The sequence below is a fragment of the Meleagris gallopavo genome, chromosome 1 (genome assembly GCF_905368555.1).
Source record: "Meleagris gallopavo chromosome 1, MGAL_WU_HG_1.1, whole genome shotgun sequence".
Taxonomy (NCBI): domain Eukaryota; kingdom Metazoa; phylum Chordata; class Aves; order Galliformes; family Phasianidae; genus Meleagris; species Meleagris gallopavo.
This window is the reverse complement of record NC_139404.1, coordinates 136518119-136536557: the sequence shown is the minus strand read 5'-3', so window position 1 is coordinate 136536557 and position 18439 is coordinate 136518119. Positions and strand designations below refer to the sequence as shown.

General features: G+C 38.3%; 1 protein-coding gene across 2 annotated transcripts in view; it reads left to right on the top strand.

Moving 5' to 3' along the window:
• The window catches only part of COL4A1 (collagen type IV alpha 1 chain), a 111085-nt gene extending 92978 nt beyond the window's left edge, over window positions 1-18107 (top strand). For both annotated transcript variants that reach the window (XM_010728563.4, XM_085215501.1), the window contains exons 41-52: window positions 265-315; window positions 2202-2387; window positions 3057-3190; window positions 5175-5247; window positions 5913-5984; window positions 6288-6416; window positions 7482-7580; window positions 8178-8390; window positions 9008-9185; window positions 12550-12664; window positions 13484-13656; window positions 15051-18107. In XM_010728563.4, the coding sequence (XP_010726865.1) occupies window positions 265-315; window positions 2202-2387; window positions 3057-3190; window positions 5175-5247; window positions 5913-5984; window positions 6288-6416; window positions 7482-7580; window positions 8178-8390; window positions 9008-9185; window positions 12550-12664; window positions 13484-13656; window positions 15051-15132 (1505 nt within the window). In that variant the 3' untranslated portion in view covers window positions 15133-18107. The remainder of the gene's footprint in view (window positions 1-264; window positions 316-2201; window positions 2388-3056; window positions 3191-5174; window positions 5248-5912; window positions 5985-6287; window positions 6417-7481; window positions 7581-8177; window positions 8391-9007; window positions 9186-12549; window positions 12665-13483; window positions 13657-15050) is intronic.
• The last annotated feature ends 332 nt before the right edge of the window (window positions 18108-18439 follow it).

The window sequence follows — 18439 nt, the reverse complement described above, 5'->3', positions numbered from 1 at the left end:
AAAAATCATTATGTTTTGGAATTAATTTCCCTTTGCAAGTCAGCTGGGAAATAATGAATTGTCTTCCCTTAGAGTAGAATTTTCAGTCAGACAGGACCTGTTGTGCTAGATGCACTCCTATCATGTAACAAAGATGGCCTATGTCCTGAAGAACTTTTGCATAAACTATTTAGATTTAATGTTTGTTGAATAGAGTTTTGTTCATTACAGCTCAAGTGTAATTGCTGTCCTATCTTCTCATCTTCTGCTGCCTCTGTATTCCAGGTGCTCCAGGTAAAGGATTTCCAGGATTTCCAGGTGCAAAGGGAGATAAAGGTAAAACACTTCTTTGAGCAAGTGGCCATCTTCCCTCCCAACTTTCTATAAACATAATTCAGACATACTTGCTACTTCATTATTTTACATGCTATACCTTTTCGGAGCAGGCAGAAACTCAGAGGCTCAAATACTAATTTCTGTTACAGTGGCAGCATCTTGGACATGAGTTAGATATGCCCTAAAATAGGTAATTACTCATAGTGTGGAATTTACTGCAAGCTGTGCTGTGATGAGGTAATATAAATAACTGCTGTATTTGTGTGCTGTGTTTTTGATTCCAATTATTTCTGTTTTCCTACTAATTTTGTAAGAATTGAGGTCTAGCAAGAATCTTTGCACTAGACAGCTTAAGATAACAGTTTGTGGCCAAGATACCACGGTCATTTATTTTACTTGAGTCTGTTGTGCAGCCTTGATACAATCATATTTATTGCTAAAATAGATATTCTCTCTAGCTCAATAGAGCATGTCTAAACTATGTACAGGAACATGGTGCAGAGGTGCCAAAAATCAGAGACCAAATGAGGTCTTACTGAAAACTATTATCTGAACTCAGAACTTACTACCTTGAGTATAGGCACGTATTACCACAATTTGAAGACCACTTCTGGTTTTCACAAAATATGTCAGTACATTGTGCTGCGAGATTGGCTTGATCAGCTTGAGTCAGTACTTGTTCAAAGTGTCAGTATGCACCATGTTCCACTTATGAAATAAGTATGTCCTAGAAACTAGACTGCAATAGATACAATACTGAAGATACATCAAACTGTTGCTGATTGGGGGAAAAAAAAAAAAAAGAGTTGAATACAATTAAAGGATTTTCAATTTTGAAAGTGCAGAAAATAAAAAAGATTCAGCTAGTTGCCATCTATAAAATCTACATGACATGACAGATTCAGGAGAATTCACGTAGCTTGAAGCATCACTGTCTTATATCATTCATGCTGTAAGTACAGGTTGCTTGTGTAGACAATCAATAGTGATGAACCATCACTTTAGAACATCATATTTACCATCTTGGAGAAATTAACAGTCACTCTGATTGCTCTATTAAAGCAATTCTCTATTAGAGAATTATTTTAATAAGGAAATTTTCTAGTCACAGCTCGGTAAGGCATGTAAGATGCTAGATTATGAAATCACTTTTCCCATCCCGCCCATTTTGTGCATTTTGCCAACACAGCTCATTTAAAAATACCTAGTCTTAGAGTAAATAGAAATTCAAACTGATATCATTTGTGTTCCAAAAGTATTGTAGTTCCAAAAAGCAAGTCTCTCTTCTGTTTAGGCAAGGATCTGGGGAAGTATTCTTTATGCATTCTATTTCTCTTATTATTATACTTTATACTACTATTCTATATCTTTTTCTTCAATCGTGATCTAAAATTCAACTAAATTGCAAATATTTAGTATTTGTACAATCTTGAAAGTAAGTACTAAGTTTTATCTGGATCATAGTAAGCATATTCCCTTTCTCTCCAATAGCAAGTTCTTTAGTGCTTGTTAAAGTAAAACATTAATTACTTGCATGTGACGATAATAATTATAATAAGGATTCAAAGGGTTTTGTTCCTCGTGGAAGGGCTGACAGAGATATTAAAGGTTGATCTGTTTTTATAGTGAGTGCAAATATCCCAGTGGTCAGTTTAGCTAACAAAAGATATTTTGGTTAACCTACTCTTTTCTCTCATTTCATATCAGTGATATAGAGAATAATACACTTTTCCTGAAGCTATGCATTTTTTTAATGCAAATATATAAAGGCAAGGTTAATATTTTCTTAAGAAATAAAGCTTATTATAAGAAGATAATAAGGCAGAAGATTTCATTGATTGTGATCTTTTCTCTAATCAAATTTTGGGTTTCTATTCAACTTTTAGGTGCGAAAGGTGAAGTGGGTTTCCCAGGATCCCCAGGAATCCCAGGGATTCCAGGCTTAAAAGGAGAACAAGGGTATGCTGGCCCACCAGGCCCTAAAGGCAACCAAGGTCTTCCTGGACTACCAGGAAGTGCAATTGAGGGCCCTAAAGGAGACAGAGGACCCCAAGGCCAACCTGGCCTACCAGGTAATTCATCGTCTTAATATTAATCTACAGCTGTTAATCAATTTCCCCACTAACTAATTTTTTTTTTTTAATCCTCTTCTCAGAGACCAAGGAACAGCTATCCTTCATAAGCACTTTAGGATTATGTCATAGGCCGGACAGATTTGATGTCCTCAGGCTGTTAGCTTTTTCCAGAAGTTTTTCTGACATTCAGAAGTTTGCCTCTCATTTCCACCTGTTTCTCTAGGCTTTATTTACAGATTTGGGGCAGCCACAGCTGTATGTTCCTCTGCCCTGGAGTGTTAATCTTTTTAAACACAGCCAGTGTGGCCTTACTACAGCAAGCACTCTGAGCTGGAGGTTAAGGAGGAGAGTAGAGCAGAGCTGAAATACATCTCTAGCACATTTATACCTGAGAATCTACAGTATGTTTTTCTGCTCATATAGAACTCTGTACATTATTATCTATCAATCAGACATAACAGATGATAGGTGCCCAATCAGATGGATAATTGTGCCCACCTTTGCAACAGATTCTCCTGCATATTTTCTTGAAATATTGTTGATGATTATTTTAATTCTACCCCTCTGCATTTTGAGCCAGCTCGAACTCCAGAAGGTACTGCTCTGTACTTGCTTGTACAGAGCAAATTTAGCCACTAAATATTTTCTTTTTCCTCTGGTCTGTAGGTTTACCAGGTCCAATGGGGCCACCAGGACCTCCAGGTCTGAAAGGGGCTAAAGGAGAGCAGGGGAGTGATGGCTGGCCTGGAACTCCTGGAGGTCCAGGAGATAAAGGTGATCCAGGTTTCCAGGGACTGCCAGTAAGTAACTTTCAGCATACTATCTAGACTTGCAGAAACCTGGTTCTTATGGTATATTAATCACAGATGTCTCATGTTCATAATAACGATACTTTATGCTCAAAATGACTTTGGACTTAATGCTGACAATGTAAAGTCAGTTTCAAAATGTGGGATCTTGGCTATTTGTCTTTGAGAGCATCATTTTGTGATATGTGCTCTAAGCATAGTGTATATCAGAATAGTATTCCAGTATACTTTTCCTTCAAATTGTTAAATTAGGGAATTCTAAAGTTTTTTACAGTCTGATAATTCACTTCAAGACTGTTTTTTTAAGAATGAGAAATGGCAAAGGATTTTGATTGCATGTCTTCGATCAGAACAAAATGCTTTCGTATCCTTCAGCCACAATGCTCAACATCAGTTTGTGCAGTGTGACATTCACATTTTAATACTAAACTTCCTCTCATTGGGCTTAAGATGAGTTTCTGATGTTTTATCCTTTTCCATGTGACTGTGTCTGCCCTGATTAGCTATCAGATTAAAACATTTATAGAAGTCTGCTGGTACTTGGAAACCTAAATGGAAATTAAGCTAAATCATGAGTGAGTGATACTATCAATCTGAAAAGTCTATCCAAAAAAGGAAATGCAGAAGTCAGATCCTGAAATGCAAACCCCATTATAAATTAATCTGTTTTATAATTGTAAACTAAAACAGAAGCTATTAAGAAGCCCCAAATTTTACTGAGAATGTCTGACTCTTGATTGTCTTCTCAATGAGTGGCAGCGTTTCTGATTTTTGCTGCATAAGTCCGTGTTATGATGCAAAGCAGGGGCCATTTCTTTAAAAAATTCTACATACTGTGGTTATATGGCTACAAGAAACCAGGTAACTTGGCATTATGAATGCCTCCCTTACCACTCAAAGGGTAGGATTTCTTTCATTTAACTTAGGAATCCTTACTGTTGACATTTGTTTTTGAGATAGTCATCTCTTCTTCCTTTATAGTCAGTGAAAACATTAAGGAACCATTTTTCTTACTTTAACATAAACATCTAACCTGCATCAGGTGAAAAATCACTTCTGTGTGTATCTATTCTACTGCTATTGTAAAATGAGATGAATCAGTGTTATTTTTCACTGAGTACTCAAGTCACATCTCCAATCTCTGATTGGTAGGTTACTTAGGAAAGAGATTTTGTTCCTTTCCTCCACATGTGTTCTACATTGTATTATAGAGGGGACTGTCATTACTGTGTTGCTTCAGACTTGGGTTAGCAATTAGTTGGCGAAAAACTCTAAGCTATACTTAAAAGTGTTTTGCATGTGAGCTGCAATAGATGAAAAAAGCAAAGCATGCTGGCAGTTAGATAAGTAGCTATTTACAGTATCTTCTGAAACATGGGCTTGGTTTTCCTTGAAGTGAAGCTATTATAAACTTGTCGTTAATTTCAGTGGGGCAGTTTGTAACAGTGAAGGCCAGGGGAAGATTTCATATTGTTTAAAAAGTTCTTTAGTATTTTAGCCCTATTGAAAAGTGAAAACCTGCAAAGGTTTATAAATTTTTAAGTACATTTAATTTCATTCTTTGTGTGGATGTAGAAGTTTTTAAGCCTGCTCTGATCTGGAATTACCTTATTTGATTATCTGCCCACTGTCTGATAGAGATGCACTGAAATTAGTGTCTCATTTGCTGATATTTGTGCTTGCTAATGTTTCTGATGATGGTGTGGTGTATGACTGAAGACTTATTTGTTAACTATATTGCTAATGAGATACCTTATTCTGATCTAGTATTTTGTGAGGCAAAAACAGTTTAATAACCAAACTTGATCATGTAAGAGAAGCTTCTTTCTAATCACTGCAGAGAATGATTCCATAAATGTAATGACTTTTCCCTTGTATTATTTTTTTTTCATAGGTTTCCAAAACGAAACAGGCTATTTCAAAGTCATATCATAATAGTGTAAGTTAACTCTATTTCACTGTCTCTCTTGTACAGGGTAGTCCTGGTTTGCCAGGAGGTGCTGGTGAAAAAGGTGATCTAGGGCCTCCAGGTGTTCCAGGTGTTCCAGGTGAGGAGAAACTTTGTCATATTCCTAAAAAGTTGCATCAGTCTTTCAATTCCTTCCTCTCTCTCTCTCTCTCAAAAAACAAACGAAAAAAAAACCAACCAAAAATGTTGACTTTGTTTACAGGATATTTGAAACAGAACATTGAAAGCTGCATCAAAAAGCAATCAAGATTATTGGGATTTTTCTTAAGTTTTTTTTTTTTTTTTTTAATCTTTTTCCCATCTTTTTTCTTGACCAATTTTAAGTGCAAATTTAAGGTTTTCTGTAGAAAATAGATGTGAATTCCATTGTTTGGACATCACCACATGAGAATCTTTCTTGAGTAGGAAAGGGAAGTGTTACGGCTGTATTGGAGGAAACATGGATTCAATATATTTTCTAAATTGATGTTACTGTCATCATCACATACATGGAAACAATGCATGTAGGAAAAAAACAGTTATTTATAGAAAAAAAACACAACCTACTAGTTTCCAAAGAATACTAATTAAATAAAGAGAAATTTGTTTTCAGTCATCGGTTCTTTAGTGACTGCGCATTTGGTACTTGTGTGAATAAAGTTTTGGTTCTTGCATGATCCTGGGATGATACTTGATTATTCTGAACCTGTGGTTTCAAATAAAGGAACTATTGAGTATTCACACAGACATTCTCTTTGGCTTCAGGTCCAAAAGGATCTGCAGGCTTCCCAGGCCTCAAGGGTGAACGAGGTGACCAAGGTCTTCCTGGATCTAAAGGTATAATGTGAAGACTAGCTGCTGCTTCTGGTTTTTTGCTTTTTTTTTTCCAGATTTTCTTATTAAAATGGTTTTTTGCAACTAACCAATGCATATCTCCATCATTTAGGTAAAGGTAAAATATGAAAATAGATGTTCTGGTATCACTATCTACGTAGTGATAGTTTTGAATATTGAGTAGAGCTTTTGATAGAGTCTTGTTTCTTTTTCTTGCTTTGGAAGATCAGTATTAAGGTTTTCATAGTACTAAATTCTTCAAATGGAAATATAAGGTAAATAATTAATTTTCTATTAATTTTCCAGGTTTACAAGGCCCACCGGGCCCCCCAGGTGCTTTTCAGCTTATCAAAGGGGATCCTGGCTTACCTGGTCCAGTAGGACCAGTTGGTCTCAAAGGATTTCCAGGACTTCCAGGTCCCAAAGGACAGCAAGGTGAGAGATTTGTAACTTGCTAGTAAAGATATCTTTTAAGTAATGCAAAAATGGGCCAGTGATAGGCTAGACATTAGAAGATTTTTGGTGTAGCACTCTCCAGTTTTTTATAAGCCACTCAAATTTTGTTAGCCGAGAAGGAAGAGAGTACTTCTCTCTGAAGCTCTTCCAAAACAGTGCCAGAAATAAATGCCTTCCTAGTGATTTTCATTGGCTCTCTCTGTAGTCATCACACCTGTATCTGAGATCAGCGGTAAACAGGATGACATGCAACAATTCCCAGAAGGTATTTTTTTTTAGTGTCTTCTGTCTTTAGCCTTGAATCCAAACTTAATTGCTGTATATCTCTGAGTGAGGGCAAGCCTAAGGAAAAACACCTTGATCCTGGAGTGGGAAGGGCTCCCTGGGAAAACTTGTTAAGTAGTCCTCAACTTTCACTCTTAGCCCAAACATTGCAATTCCTGTAAAGAAAAGGTGAACTGCAAAAATAAAACACAATGGGAAATAAGAGAGCAAAGGCTAGACTACACAGGAGTATGTATCCTTCAGAGTGACAGGGCATGGAGAGTTGGAGCTCAGAAGCATTCTTCAGCTATTAAGATTTTAAGGGAAGCCTTTATTCCTGATGGTTTTTTTAAGAGGAGGAGGAGGAATTATGTTGGATGTTGAAACTAATGAAAACACAAATAGATGTCTGAAAATCTGTTTTTTGTTTTTCTAGTTTTTCTGTTGTTTGTGACCCTACTTTTTATGGTATATTTTTGAATGTGTTGTATGATAAGCAGAGGGAAAAAACTGTTGTCTTTCCTTTTCATAATCCAGACAAATACCAGTTGTTCTAGAAGTACGCACTCTGCTTATTTTTTCTGTTCTGTTCATCTCTACTACAATGATTTTACCTGCTCTAACCTACTTATTTGCTGTAGATGCTGAAGTATGCACACTGAATCTGAATGAACACAGTCTATGCTGAAATGTGCCAGTGCTGTCTACTACATCAAAAGTTGGAAGTCAGAACAGACATGACAGAGAATTCAGTAATAACTATTCTTTGTTTTTAAACAGGAGTAACAGGACCTTCAGGTGTACCTGGACCACCTGGTAGTCCAGGGTTTGATGGCAGACCCGGACAAAAAGGAGAAGTTGGTCCTTATGGTCCCCCAGGTAAGCAAATGACTTCTTTGAAGACTCGATGCCTTCACTGAAAAATTACACGAGAGATTAGGTATGAAAGTACCTAATCTTAGTTCTTTAGATGTACAGGCAGAGCTAAACAGCACAGGTGGTTGACAAGATCTGAAATTGTCTGCAGGTGCTGCAGGAAAAGCAGCTAGATGTTAGATTCCAGTAGATGATCTTTAAGGTCTCTTCGAACCCGAACCATTCTGTGTTTCTATTATGAGAGAGAGGGGGAGAGAGAAGGGGAAGATAATATGGTCACAGTATTGCTACAGATATTGTTGCTTCCAAGAGTTTACTGACATTCGAATGTTTCACAAAAGGTAAGTTTTAAAAATTGTCATGTTTTGAACAACTCTATTTTTTTCTAAAATTTATTAATAGTTAAACCAATTCTTGAGATTCTGTTATGTAGTATAATTACAACCTGTTAAAATTCAAGGTGTTTTTTTCCTTAAATGCTTTCAAATGCATTATAGTAACTACACAAATGATCGTTTACTGCTACCTAAGTTCAGGCAAGCTAATTCTCAGATACCAGGTGATGCCTGTAGAGATTAAAGACTACTCTTTCTATTGTAGGGCCCAGAGGAATCCCTGGTCCACCTGGCCCTGAAGGTTTACCTGGTGCTATGGGCCCACCAGGTGCAGCATCTGTTGCTCATGGCTTCCTTGTTACCAGACACAGTCAAACCACTGAAGAACCACAATGTCCTTTTGGAACAAGGCTGATTTACCATGGCTACTCCCTGCTTTATGTACAAGGAAATGAAAGAGCACATGGCCAAGATCTGGGTAAGGAGAGACTAAAATAGTATTCAAGTAAAATGAATACAAATTCAATAAACTGAACGTTTCTTTCATTTGTAAAGCTGTATGGAGCATGATTGGTATGATGGAACTCTGTTGGCTCAGCTGAAACAGAAATTTAAGGGAAGTCCTCTATTGGTACCTACAGCTAACTAACGGGAGGGCAGATAGAAGATGGATCCAAACTCTTCTGAGAAGGAATTAATGATACTAAAAGAAGCAACAGACATAAGGATGAGATATTCTAGTGAGATAAATGATTTTTCACTATAGCTGTGCTCTGGCTCTGGAGTAAGAACCTGAAGAGATTGTTGCATCTCTCTCTTAGGAGATACTCATAACTCAATTGAGTATGGGCCTGAGCAATGTGATCCAATTAGCGGGGGTTAGGACAGGTGACATCTAGAGATCTATTCTAGTCTAAATTATTCTTTAATTGTGCAGGCAAGACTAGGCTATCCAGACTATCTATCAAGATAGTATTTTTTCTGGGCCCTTCAGAGCAAGTGTTGTCTGCTTTTAAGCTGCTACTGTAAATATTTGATTGGCAACAGGTAATGGTTTAACAAAAATAGGCTAACAAGTAACCTTTCACTTTTCAGGCACCGCAGGGAGCTGTCTTCGTAAATTTAGTACTATGCCTTTCTTATTCTGCAATATCAACAATGTATGTAACTTTGCGTCGAGGAATGACTATTCCTACTGGCTGTCCACTCCTGAGCCCATGCCAATGAGTATGGCACCTCTCACTGGTGAAAGTATCAGACCATTCATCAGCAGGTACAATTTAAATTCTGTTGTGTTTATAAAATGAAAAAACTGTGAAAGGTGTGCACGGTACTTTATTTCCTTGCAAAAGATTCATATTATATATGTTTTTATTTCTTGCCTTTCAATTTAAAATTTGAGTTCTTTTGATGAAGTACCTCAAAGCGTGAATGTATTCAGTTCAGACTTTGATCAAAAATGAATTTATTTTGGAGGAAACCTAAACAAATAAGGTAGTCTGTTTTGAGTCTAATTGAAACAAAAATATTTACTTTGAAATAATGTTTTGCAAAAGCTATGATGTGCTTTGAAGGAGAGAAAGGTTTGAATTTATTCACAGTTCTTGTCCAAACAATTTAACTTTTTTTTGTAGCTAGAAACTTTTCAGGGCTCAGTTTTCTTCTGCCTGCATATGGCAACATAATTTATCTTATAAGTAGACTGCCAGGCTTCTTTTGGACAGGCTGTTTGAGCGCAGCTATTTCCATCTGACTTACAGGAAACTGTTGCAAAATCAATAATCTATATTTTAGTAAATCCAGAGTCTCAGCTAGCATAAATTGTGGCATTTATATTGGACGTAAGTGCTCTGTATCAGTCCAACATCCTAAAATTGTGGTCGATACTGAATTTTTAGAAAAATATTGTGGCATAACATGCGTAGTGCTGAAGGCAGAGGTGTGAGCAGTAGCGTGGTAAACTCTACTGCTGTCATAAGTCAAGAATCTGACTAAGGGAAGTTCCAGCCTAAAACTCTAATGATAATCAGTAGATCTAAGCATTACTTAGATTTCCATAATTGCTTCTAACCTTTATTAGCTCTTCTTGATCACTCTTCCTGCTGTACAATGTGTATAGAAATGGAGATTGTTGGCTCTGCTTTCTCAGGTTGGTATACATCATATAAGAGAGAGAATAGTTAAAATTATTAGAAAGTTGCAGTCTTGATATTTTGATATGTTCAAAAAACCTATTTGTTCCTACTGGAAAAGATCTCATATTTACTTCTGCATAATAGAATCCACTGTGCTTTGTACTTGTCCTCCATACTAGTGATTTAGTGACAAAAAAAAAAAGTATATTCCTTGACAGTCAGGTGGGCAGATTCTCAAGAGTGACTAGTTTATGTTTGTCTTGCACCTTTGGTTGTTAACTTGATATTGGTGGAAGGAATCTGACTTGAAGAAAAATTTGAATGACCGATCTTAGAAATTTAAGTTCCTTTTACACCATCCAAGATCAAAGGTGACATTTTGCACCTTTGACAATCTCTTCTCAAAATCTTGCTCAGTGAAGCACCAACAAGCATTTTGCTCTCTTATGCATGTGGAATAGCTTTCATACCATTGAAATGCATATATATATACATGTATATGTTACATATGTAGGTTGCTCTGAAAGTAATGCTTCCTATTTTTTTCCTTTGGAAACTGTAACAGGTACAAAGAGCACAATAAGTCTCTTTCATAGAGTACGTTTCCAGCTACAAAACATTATTTTTCAACATAGTCATCACCGTTAGCTGTTTTGTCCCCTTCCCCCATTGTAGGTAGTTTAAAGCTCTTTCAATAAGCCCCATTAGCTCCTGCGCTAGGGTTCATTGCCCCCTTTGAGATAGGTGGGTTCCATGGATGGACAACAGGCCAGAGGCCGAGTAAACTGCTCCGTGATCAAAGAACCCAAAGTTTCTGGCCCAACACCAGCCTCTGAGCCAATTCATTGCATGTGCTTTCCAAGCCCAGCTCCATGTCCCTTATTGCCCATGAAGGTATAGAAAAAAAAATCACTCAAGCTCCCACTCCTTGAACTAAATGCCCTAAACCCCTAAAATCTCTTTTCATAATAAAATAATCTAACCAAATAATAAAAAAGCCTAACCAGCTTTGGGAGTTTCCTGGTTACGTCCCTGATCCAGGTCCCAGGAAGGCAGCACACTTCCTGACGGTTTGGGTCCAGTCTGCATATGGGGCTCTCCGTTCCTCCAAGAAGGGAGTCACCCACCACTACCACACTTCTTTCTTTCCTGACAGAGGCAGTCTCAAGGTGTGGGGGTGACGGCCTTGCTTTAGGCTCCCTCTAGGCAGATCATCACCTCCCTTCAATTTCTAGCATCTGAAACCTGTTGCTTAGAGGGACCTGGGGGAAGCAGGGTAGGCAGGCAGGGCTCCTGTGATGCCAAATTGGGACTCTCTTCCAACCCTCTCATCAGTCAGGTCTGTCTGACTGTGACGGGGGGCCACCGCTTTTCTGAGGTATCTCCCTGGCACCCTTCCCTCCGGCTCTCCTGCTCACACTACCTGATGGGCCTTAGTCTCTGCACCTCTTCCTTGAGCTCCACCACCAGACTGAGCAGCTCATCCACCTGCTCACACCTCACACAGGTGTAATTCCTGCCACCCTCCCCAGGAAGCAGCAGGTTCAGCACTCTCTGCAACCAGAGACCTGAACAGCTACTTTTCTGGGTCACCACAGTCTTCTTGGAATAAACCCACTGTCTGGTGAAGACCACATTTAGGTCTGCAGACTCAGAAACAGTCAAGAGGAAAGCTGGTCTCCTGGGCAAGGATGGACAAAAGTTACTGTCCACACCACTTGACCCATCTCCTACACCCACAGCTGCAGCACCGTATGGGCAGTGTGGGCTGTACTCACTCACTGAGCTTCCCCGTCCTCAGTGGGCAGCAACAATGATGTGGTGATGACCTGCTGTGCTCCCCGAAGCTATTTAAAACTTATTATCAGGTGTGAACGTTAAGGGCAGGTGTTTAAATTGTGCTGCTAATGTGCCAGCTCTACCCTTGCTGACTCAGGAGCCTACCCACAAGCTGCCAGCTCCCCAGCACAGCACTGTTGTTAGCTTCATAAAAAGCCTTAAAAATAGCCTTTTTGTTGGCCTTTTTTACTCCAGATCCCTTGCCCAGTGAAGTCTTACCTGCTCTGAAGCTAGTCTCTGCAACAAATGGCTGCTATTTGTCTCTGATTACAGTAGACCACTTTATAAGTGATACCTGCTGAGTTACCATGTTAGACCATTTGCCTCTGGTGTTCGTGGCATTAAGTATTTTAAGGAACAGTGCAAATGGGATTAGCAAAAGACAAACTCATTTAAATATTCAGATAAGAAGTCTCTTGTTCCGTGCTCTTGGGCAGGCTAATATGAGCAAGGCTTAAGTGGTTAAGTGGTCCTTAAGTACATGAGAAATGAGAAAGCGGCTGATGTTTGTTTTTTTTTTTTTTAATGAAATAGTTTGATCTTTGACTTGTTTTTGAAGGTGATAATATTTTCTAGTTCAGACTTTTTAAAGGAGATCTCTTCAGAAAAAAAGGGGTTTAGGCCTCACGTTCATGTGTCTCATTCACATCTTGGTCTTTCTAGATGCGCTGTGTGTGAAGCTCCTGCTATGGTAATTGCTGTTCATAGTCAAACAATCCAGATACCACCATGTCCTGAAGGCTGGAGTTCCCTTTGGATTGGTTACTCCTTTGTCATGGTAAGTGCGTTGGGGCTTACTCTGAGCTGAGAAAAGCATTTCTTTCAGGTAGTTGATATATACTACCACTCTGGGAAAGCTAATCATGTCACTTTATGTCTCAGGAGGGCATTAGGTCTCTGCGCTTTCTGGTGACTTGAGAACAATTCAGATTAAGTATTAAATGAAAATAACACAACAGCAGTTTGTTGTTCATTTTCTGGGGAATGTACACAGCATATTCTGTTGTTTACACCTCCAACACAGAATTCAAGTGTGGAATAAAAGAGGATATAAACATAATTTTCGATGGTCCTTCCACATCTATGTTGCAGCAGCCTCCTCAGGCAGTAGCATATCAGTGCCAGCCTTCTTCCTGTTTTGATAGATGAAACTTTATTTTTCAAATAGCATTTTTGATCGGTTATCCAGTTTCTTCAGCTGTATCTATGCTACAAATCAATAGGCCCATGGAGTAGTCGGAGGAGACAATCTGTAGTCCACCATAGCGATTAGTATGCCCTTCCATTCTACTAGTACAGACATAGCTTGGGTTTTATTGTCAGTCCTCAGGGATTTCTGTGCATGTAGCTGTCCTGAGGTTCATGTTGGTGATATGCTGTGCTGCCATTGTACTAGTCAGCCCACTGCCACCTTAGAAGCTCTTCAGCTTCACCATCTTGCTCCTCCTTGAGCAGAGGAAATAAACAGACACAACAGAGGATGAGGAGAGGGCGAAGAGAGACACGTGAAGAAGTATTTTTGCAAGAGAGATAACAGAAATTATAGCAGGAATGCTGAAAAGTTCCTTTCTCACTGGTGGTTTTTGCATTTTTCTAGCATACCAGTGCTGGTGCTGAGGGCTCTGGCCAGGCCCTGGCGTCTCCTGGTTCCTGCCTGGAGGAGTTCCGCAGCGCTCCCTTCATTGAATGCCATGGCCGGGGCACCTGCAATTATTATGCAAATGCTTACAGCTTCTGGCTTGCCACTATAGAGAGGAATGAGATGTTCAAGTAAGTTCATGATTTATTTATTGGTATTTGAGACTGTCAAGCCTTGTCTCTGAGTAACAGAAGTATTGTTTGAGTGTAATAATATGGTTGAAGTATTGGCTGTGCCCCAATGTGGTTAGTGTGTATAGTTAATGATTTTAGTAACACAAAGGAAAAATTATCATAGCTTCGGGGGGAATTAATGAGTGTATCTTCCATTAGTGTTTATAGTTTGTCATTTGCACTTGGTATTCTGCTCTTTTGGCATAATCTAAAAGTGTTTTAATTTCCACTATGTTTGATTGTATTCACTGAGTCGTAGCTGGGATAGGCTGATATCCTGATTGAAATTTAGAATATAACATTTCTCCCAGTGGATGTTAACATGTAATACAACCACTTGAAATTAGTGCAGGTGTTGAACACGAAGAGGGAGGAAACTAAGCTGAACAGTTACTTACTGCTCTGCAATGATGGAGGAAGTACGTCTAGATAAAATACAGCTGAAGGTAGAGGTCTTAGGCATTTCTTCAGTCCTTCTAAGGACTTCAGCAATAGTAGTATTTGTTCTGGTCTTCTGCACATAACTCTGTTTTTCAACACAATCTCATTTTTCCTTCCAAATTTTGTTAGTGTGTTAGTGTATAGATTACTTCCCAGGTCTACAAAGCTTACCTGATTAGCAGATGTTCCTCTAGAGTGCAAGCAAACGTCCTCTCCCCCAGTATTCCAGGCTGCCACCCTGGGTACCCTTCATCTGTTCGTGTCTTTTGCTCATAGGTGTGACTGCTCCTTTGCCTGTCTCAGTCAAATTGAAGCAGGATGTTGAGCCAGTTCTGATTGTCTATGAGATAATTGCCAAATAAATAGGTGGAAGGGTTGAGCACTGTGTCTGATATTAGCTGGGTCTGTGATTGTCCTTATCAAACAGCAAATCTACAAAAAGAGCCCACATGCTAATTTTGGGGAGAGCACTGGTTCCCTTGGAAGCAGGAAAGTGGGTCAGAAAAATTTAGAGAAGTCAGCACCAGAATTATTTGTATTCATCGAGTCCTTACAGATCCAAGGTTTTCAGTTTCCTTGCTTAATTATTATTATTATTTTTTTTACTGCCTAAACTTCAGCATGTTTTCAAACTTGTGGTTAAGTAGGTAGTGTTTTCTCTTAAGAAAGCCTTCAGCCTACTGAATTCTGAGGTAACTGCATGTGACCTCTGTTTGTAAGTCATCTTCTGTCAGTTTGTGGCCTATTGTCACCATTTGAAAGTGAATATGCATCAAAAACAATCAGGGATAACTTCTTGATTCAGCTTAGAAAGGCATTTGACTGCATGCAAAGTTTGCCTTGTCAGTTGAATCCTGACCATTTGTAGTAACAGTTGTTAATGAGTCTTTTCATTTCTTTATTTTTAATAGGAAACCGACTCCGTCAACTTTGAAAGCAGGGGATCTGCGCTCAAACGTTAGCCGTTGTCAAGTCTGTATGAGAAATACATAATGACTTTTGAATTTCAACTTATTTCACACAATATGGTGCTATTTGTTTAACAGCAATGAAGCCTAGACATATATCATATGTACCTCATTGTTGTCCAATATGAAAACAGTAAAGTGCCTTTTAGGAACTTGCATAACTAACACACACTGCTTTACTGGCCCTGTCCTTGCTGAAGAAGAAAAGAGACAACAAAGATAAGCTTCAAATGTTGACATGCCAAATGGCACTTTTGATCAAAAAATATATATTTTTTATATAAATGCAATGCACTGATAGAATAAAAAGTCAGCATTCGTCCAGAAAAATGCAAAGGTGCTAGGAGGTATGCAGTTCTGCCTTATACTGTTGGACTCCCCTTTCTCATTCTTGTATTATATATTTAGATTCATTTTTCTTCCCCAGATGAGTTTGTTGTTATCATTATTTAGGTGTCTCAAAATCCCAGACTCTTGTGTATGTACTTATTGTTCCTTATTGTACAAAGCAATACTAATGTAAAAAAAAAAAAAAAAAAAAAGGAGTTTTGGGATTACAGACTGTGGTTAAGCAACAAGTAACCATCTTTTCAAAGCATAGATTGCCATCCCGCAAACCTTTGCTTCTGTTGTAGTCCTTAGTGCTATTGGTTTTTAATGGGACTACACCTGGAAGAGACTTCCAAATCGGTCTCCCAATAGGCAAGTAAGTGTTTCTGCTATGTTGGTACTATGCAGCTTCTTCATGCAGTAGAACAAACTTTCCTGTGGAATAAAGAATGATCCAACAATGGTCAAGAAAAAAATATATAAATGTGTTAGTAATTTATATAGATATCAACCATTATGCTTTCAGTTTATCATTACAGAAAGAAGCTTACAGAAGTTTTCTTCTTTGCAGTGTCATAAATTCGGTGTTAAATATCAAAATATGATGTGAAATGTTCATTTTAGATAGGTCATTTCAATTCCAAATTTGCAGAGACTGAACCCAGGTTAATAGCTATTTGTGTTTATTATAGTCAATCCTGCTTTGAGCTTATAGTCTTTATTCTGTATTTAATATTTTTCAGGGTTTTAAACACTACTCACACACTGAATGACTTGATTTTGAGAAGTATAAGGCCTTAATTTTGTTAATATTGTGCCAAAAAATTCTTTACAGTGGCCTCGTTAACATTTCTAAAGAATTTCTATGCAACGATACCAATGTTTGAGCACATCTGCATCCGAAAGTGTTTTACAGACTATAATCATGCAAATACCAAAAGTTTTTTACAAATGCCAAGGCCTTTGTGTAATTTCTTAAATGTGTATTATTTCTTAAAAATTCAAGTTTGTAATAAAACTATTTGTGTAAAAAAAAAAAAAAAAAAAAAAAAGAAAAAGTTTTTACTAATTTGTTATTAGCATTCATTTACAGCAGTGAATTAATTTTGAATAAGCCACCAATAAATGCACAAGCTTGATGCAATCACAGATTATTTTTGTTTTGCACATCTTGCAGATGTACAAAGCAGCTTCAAAATGGACAAGTAGGATACTGTATTGACACACCTCAATTGTTACTTGTGAGAAGTGGTACTGACAGACACAGCACGGGCCCTCTGTCTGTTACTGAATGTGTTTGGTGTTAACGTGTTACAGGAATGTTCAACCTTCACTATGAGCTCATGAGAAGCAATCAAGTTATACAGTTTTTTTTTTTTCCTTTTAATTCTTCCCTTGAATTTTTCAAGAATAAATCAGAAGTAAGTTATACAGGGTCAAAATCCGAGTGTGTGGTGTAATTTTGCTTGTAGGCAGTGAAGGTGAATCTTTGTTGTGGTTGTCTGAAGAGGAAGTGGCCTATCCTTTTTTCCATGGCAAAAGCACATGATTTATTAATGCTGTGTGTTGTTCTCCTGGATTTGTGAGCAGGCTGCTGCTGTTGTTCTGAGCTCGCTTTCACTGTGATTCCTTGGGAATGTCAGCTGGCCAAAAGACTGAGTGCCCCAGAAAAGAAATTAGCCATTCCCTTTAGTGCTGGTTCTTACTCTCATGAAGATTCTGACAGATGATCATTCCGTTTATAAATGAGCAGTCCTCACAAGAGCCCTTTACTAGCCTATAAAGTACAGGCTGTTTCTGTCTAATCAGCCTGGAGCAGAGATTCCCAAAGGCTGCATGTTTCTCAGAGGAAGAAGGGAACATAGTGTGATTCCTCTTGTCTAGGAAGAATCTAGTAGACATATGGACCTTCTCTAACTCAGAGGATCCAAGCTGCCTCTCAGACTTTTTAATTGCACTCTACAGGTTATCTCCATGTCAGCTATGGATTTGATTTGCTTGGCTCAAATCATCTCAGTTGGTTTTATGAAGTCCTACATGTAAGTTTAAATCAAGGTAATAATGCCTTTTGCTCATAGAAGGACTGCTCACTGCAGGTGGCTGTTTACTAACCTGTTTTCTCAAGGAGGAGTATTTTGAAAGCAAGGTCCTTTGGGGGAAAAAAAACAAACAAAAAACAACCTATTTGAACTATAGTTTTATGTCTTACTTCTCCAGTAATAAGAATTTATTCCAAAACCTACAGCTCGTAAAATAATCTAACCCTTTATCGTGCTAGTATTATTTCTAAAGTCAATGATTTCACTTGTCACTGTTACTGAATGCAAGTCAGATCTCCTGAAGGTGTCATGCAAGCTGAGTTTGGCACCCTGAGTGTGGAGAGCTCACGTACTAAAGCAGTGCAGGTGTGAAACCCCTTCTTATTTTCAGAAGTCTGTAAACATACCACAGTCAGCCATTTGGGGCCAGCGTTGTCACTTTAGTACAGTTGTGGACGTTGTGTGAACAGGCAACTGCAAGCACATCCTCTCTAAAACCATGTTGTGCAAGCTTCATTTGAAGGACAAAGCTTTCCTAAAGCAGCGTGGCTTGTTTAGTAGGCCTGACTGTTTTTGAATGCAGTACTTGAAGAGTAACTTTCATGACCCAAATAAATACATTTCTAAAACAGCAGGTGGTGCCCTTGCTCTTTTTATGGTAAGATTGATACTAACCACTTCAAACTAACAAATGCTGTGTTCTCTAATCAACTAACAGGTACACTGGGATGGCAGGGGTCTGTGTTCCTCAGTCTCTGTCTCTATGCAGACGTGTTTGAGTCAGCAGCAGTTTTCTTTTTCAAATATGAACAGAGCAGTGTTTAGTAAAATCCGACCAACAACCACTCCCCAAACAGATTCTGTACATAGACAAAATAATCATACAACATAATGAAGTAATCCAATGTATGGTCTCTTAGCCCGTGGGGTTTTTTTTTTCTGGTGGATGTACATTCAATTTAA